Here is a 4846-nt window from a genome sequence, read left to right on the forward strand (position 1 = left end):
TTTACAGTTATGTCGCGAATGCTGTGAAATACATTTCTCGACGCTCATGCATTGAATTTCGAGGGCGCGGAAATGCATTTAATACATATTTTCGCTACATGAATAACTCCATAACAGTTACAATAATTTATTCTTTTATTCCCACTCAGAATTCAACGGCACCTATCGTGAGAGTCTTGCAAGTATATGGCAAACGATAAACGAATCAGAAGATGGATCGATGCCAGTTCTAGTGAGTTTTCTTTTGGCAGAACGCGTCTACAATCTGAATTATTCAGAATTCTGACGCAGTTCGTTGTTCTCTCTTTGTTACTAGCCAGGGAAAACTGTTTTTGGGCCGTTCTGATGGAGTCATTATCATGACTTATGCCTGTGAAACATTGGCTCGACAATGGCTTCGAGTGCCAAGTGAAAGGGCTACCTCAAGAATCTTAACTGGTCATGATGCAGCTGTTCGGACAATGTTCTATCCTTTCGAACACGATACCAAATACGATCCTCAATACTTTGTTTCTGGATCGGATGATTTCTCAGTTATCCTTTGGAATATCAATAGTGGCACTAAGATTCACCGTTTTACTGTTCATGGAGGACCAGTCAAGAGTTTCATGATTCCACCACCGAATTGCAGTGTAAGTTGAAACTCACTTCAGTCAAGATTCCATGTCCCAAAAGTTTCAGAAACAAGTCACAAAGTGCATAGCTTCTATCGCTGCCGATAATACGGTGGCTCTTCTAAATATTCGAGATAGCAAGTGCATGCTACTGGCTTCACGCCATCCATTTCCGATAGTTCAAGTCAAATGGAGGCCTCTAGATGACTTCATGCTCGTTAAACTGTCCGATGGTTCAGTTTACGTTTGGCAAATGGAAACTGCTAACTTGGATCGAATCGCTACTGGTCTTTTAGCTGAAGACATAATGGCTGCATGTGATGAACAAATTGGAATAGAAGAAGGTACAGATGAAACATCAGCACATCATGCCGTTCAATTGATTCGCGCATTGAAAAACAAGAACATGGAAGCTGTGAAACAGAAAGTGGTCGGTGGAACACCCAGCGGATCTGCAACTCCGTCCTGTAAGTATGCTATCGACTTAGCAGAAGAAATGTCTTTTAAAAGAGGCTTTTCAAATAGCAATCATTTTTTATTTCAGCCCACCACGGACTTCCGACGAACTGTGGAACAGCGGTTCAACTTGGATCTCCAATGGCAATCATTCCCCTACCTGGTTGTGCTCAAGGAGCACACCTAGTTCAATTTGAAGTCTCTGCTTTGATATCCGGAATCCTTCATCTCGATTCCTCGGCAGAAGCCCCAGAAGGAAAAACCACCGCTCAAAAATTAGATGCAGCAGTTGCTGCAAATTATGATACCAGTTCGGTTACTGGGCTCTCTCGAAAATTGACATGGCAATTCGAAGCAAACCTATACCTTGATGTTGCTCGTCTAATGCTTTCAATGCTTCATGCGTGGAGTTTGGATGAAGATATGGACGAGGTCTGTGAAAAGAGACTTTCCTTGCACCGTCCGAGACATCAAGTGTATTTCGGAAATGTTTCAAGACAAGGAGAGCTTTCAGTCAGTCTTCCAACTAGGTTTGCAACCGATTTCGATTCATTCTGCAAAAAATCCAGATGGCAGGTATAAAACTTCCAATAGCTGTTACCGGAGAATCAAAATCCAATATTCCAGGCTAGTCATTCTTTAAATACAAGTCATCTTCTAGCAGTTATTGCTACATCTAACACGCTAATGGCAATGAAGAACTCAGCGCTCCAGCTCGCGTAAGCTTCAAAGTTTAGAATGCACCTGATTCATTTTTTATAGCAAGATTCGCAAGAGTGTTGTGGAAATGAATTCGGGACATCAAAATCCAGATCGTCAACAAGTCAAACAGGGATGGAGTCTTGTTGCTGCTCTCCACTGCGTCCTTCTGCCAGATCATGTCCGTCCAAGAAGTAGTTATGCGCCACCGAGCATCGAGATGCTGGTTAGAAGATGGCAAGACAGTTGTTTGGAAATTCGAGAAGCAGCTCAGGCACTTTTGATTCGAGAGCTGACGAGATTAGGAGCTGATGGACGGTAATTAAGTTTTTATTTTCTATACAACCAATATTTGATCGTTCAGTCGTCGTCTCATTGAATCTTGGACTCCATTCCTTCCTCCGCTTCTCGATGATTCCCTTTCTATATTCGGATCCAAACTTCAATCATCAGTTCGTACTATTCAACCCAGTGCTCCAGCCCCACCAATTCCTCCAAGAACAAAAAATGCCCCACCAGATGTTACACCGGTACGAGGATCAGAACCACCAACTGCAGAAGGAGGAGAAGCTGGTATCCAACAAGTTCGCCGTAATCAAGCAACTTCAATCATACTTCTTGGAGTAATTGGAGCTGAGTTTGGCGACGAATTAAATCGTGCAGATTTGACACGTGCTACAGCTGTTTCTCTTCTCGAATTGCTGGTTGCCGCTCCTTCGAATCTGATTCCAGTCCATTCGCCGTTGAGAAGAGCTGCAATCGATTTGTTAGGACGAGGATTTGTACATTGGGAACCACATTTGGAAATCTCGAAAGTGGTTCTGGGACTTCTGGATTTAGCATCCACTAACGATAAACAAAAGTACGATTTTCAGAGAGAGCGAATTCTACATGTTCCCAAAAGTTTATTTTTCAGTACTGCGAGGAGAATCATTGGAGCCCCACTCAACGCGATAGAAGACGCATCTAGAACATCTCGCCAAGCTCTATCTCTTATCGCTCTGGCCCGCCCTCCTGCTTTGATAACTTCGTTAAGCATGGAAGTTGCTCGATACAACGCTGCTGCTCAGCACCAAACAATCCAGCATACCGTCGTTAGCCCATTGCTCAAATCAAGAACTGAAGTTTTGAGAATCGTTGAAGAACTTTGCGAGAAACGATATAATGATATTATTACGATGCTGCTTCCGGTTGGAGATATCCTTGTACATTGTTTGGATATCACTATACTGAAACATAAATCAATGGCTGATGTGTTCCCACCAATCGTTAAATTCAACATGGTTGCCTATTGCTCATCAACGAAAAGAATCGCGTTTGGAGGCAAAAATGGAACCTGCGTAGTTCATGAATTGAGAGCCACTAAAACACATGTAAGCTTTTCCTTTTAATTCGTTTCGAATTTTTTGTTGATTTTTCAGTCGCTCCCATCTCACAATGGTCCTATAGCTGCAGTAGCCTTCAGTGAAGATGGAAAGTATCTTGCTACATACGGCGCAGAAGATGGCAAAATCAACTTCTTCCAAACCAGTCAATCATTCTTGGTAATATCTCTAACAAGATTCTAAAAATAATTCCGATTCCTTTTTACAGGGAATGGGACAAGCTCAACTAAAGTTGGCTAAAAGTCAACCCGCCCCAACAGTTTCTGTGCCCACAACCCCCAGTGGAACATCATTTCGTCCTCGTTTAGTATGGATCAATGCTAAATCGCTGACACTGATGCTCCCCGAGGGCAGAGAACAACGGTTTTCGCTTTAATTTATGCTCAATTTTCACTTGCAATACTATTCATTCTTCACTGTCCAATTTTCACTTTTTACCTTTCCCAAACTTGTTTCGGTTTTTCACTCAACTCTGCCATACACATTCCTGTTAAATAGTCATTCGAATGAACAAAAATGTATTTATTAAGTAGTTATTATCCGAATTATTATTATTACTAGCTTTTTCTTTTCTTCGTCCTCATAATATTGATTCGATGCATAATATAATTTACGCATAGAAGGATAGATAAATGTTTAGCTTCTTTCAAACTCTCTTTCTTTTTCTATTGAATTCGTCGGCAAGAAGATCCATTCCAGGAGCAACCGCACTGCCAGGAACATGTTCACATTTGAAGGTTTTTGGATTCGGACGGAATGGGAAACAACAACATCTGCATACTTTTTCGGTGCGGAACTTTGAATTCTTTCCTCGTCCTTTACGAAGTTTTCTGGAAATTTCAAACTGTGAATTTTTCTTGAAAGTATTTTGGAGTTTACCTATTTTGAGGAAGGCAAGAGTACCAATTGAGGTTGTAGACGTGCTCTCGGAATGCAGGCTCAATATCTGATAGGTCTACTTTGTTAGATGGCCAGAGTTGGCATTCTTTTCCATTTGCCTGTAATTTTCGAACTTTTGAGAAGCTTTGAATTTGTTATACAAACCATTAGAGCATCGTAATCAACGACACAAGAATCAACTTGACTTTTTCCCAAATCTTTTTCACTGCAAACTCTTTCGGCGACATAGAATGGGAGGAAGGGGCGAGTTCCTTCAACTCTGAAATTCAAAACTTTCGGTGTCAGATTTTTATTTTATCTTTAAAAACAGTATATTATTCTGGTAAAAAAATCGGAGCTGTGGGAGAGAAATGCCGTGGGCTGTGGCCGATGGTCCCAAAGCGACCACTACAGTAACCCAAAAATGTTTTTTTTCGGTATTATTATGTAGATTTTCCCTGCTTTTTGTTGAGCTTTTATCTTTCCTGAACAAGTCGAAAAATTAAACCTTTTGATAGTTAAAGGTGGGGGGACAGGAGATTTTTCGTAGTTTTTTTGTAGCTAGAGTATTATCCTTGTCAGAGAAAAAAAAGGTTGAGTCGAAGTGTATGCGATGTTTGTAAACAAATATCTGAAAGCGTAAACAACCGGAAACAGTTGAAACGAGTGCGACAGTAACCCGGCGGGAAAATATTAAAGTTACCTATTTTTCAGTTTTTCTCATATTTTGCAGCAAATTTCGTCGAATATGGTTTGTTTTTCATTGTTTTTTGCGGCATTTTAAAATATATTCGACGAAATTTGCTGCAAAAT

The 4846-nt window shown here is 40.8% G+C and overlaps 2 protein-coding genes across 2 annotated transcripts in view; one reads left to right on the forward strand and one right to left on the reverse strand.

Moving 5' to 3' along the window:
• Window positions 1-3530, forward strand: part of Cbr-rbc-2 — a gene marked incomplete at both ends in the record, with an annotated part of 5922 nt that extends 2392 nt beyond the window's left edge. The window contains 9 exons of the mRNA XM_045244163.1: window positions 150-232; window positions 279-632; window positions 682-1081; window positions 1159-1646; window positions 1698-1789; window positions 1833-2087; window positions 2134-3142; window positions 3191-3313; window positions 3363-3530. Of these exons, the coding sequence (XP_045094129.1) occupies window positions 150-232; window positions 279-632; window positions 682-1081; window positions 1159-1646; window positions 1698-1789; window positions 1833-2087; window positions 2134-3142; window positions 3191-3313; window positions 3363-3530 (2972 nt within the window). The remainder of the gene's footprint in view (window positions 1-149; window positions 233-278; window positions 633-681; window positions 1082-1158; window positions 1647-1697; window positions 1790-1832; window positions 2088-2133; window positions 3143-3190; window positions 3314-3362) is intronic.
• A 260-nt stretch (window positions 3531-3790) lies between these two features.
• The window catches only part of CBG09852, a gene marked incomplete at both ends in the record, with an annotated part of 6540 nt that continues 5484 nt past the window's right edge, over window positions 3791-4846 (reverse strand). The window contains 2 exons of the mRNA XM_045244165.1: window positions 3791-4033; window positions 4199-4313. Of these exons, the coding sequence (XP_045094130.1) occupies window positions 3791-4033; window positions 4199-4313 (358 nt within the window). The remainder of the gene's footprint in view (window positions 4034-4198; window positions 4314-4846) is intronic.

The sequence above is a fragment of the Caenorhabditis briggsae genome, assembly GCF_000004555.2.
Source record: "Caenorhabditis briggsae complete genome, chrIII, whole genome shotgun sequence".
Classification (NCBI taxonomy): domain Eukaryota; kingdom Metazoa; phylum Nematoda; class Chromadorea; order Rhabditida; family Rhabditidae; genus Caenorhabditis; species Caenorhabditis briggsae.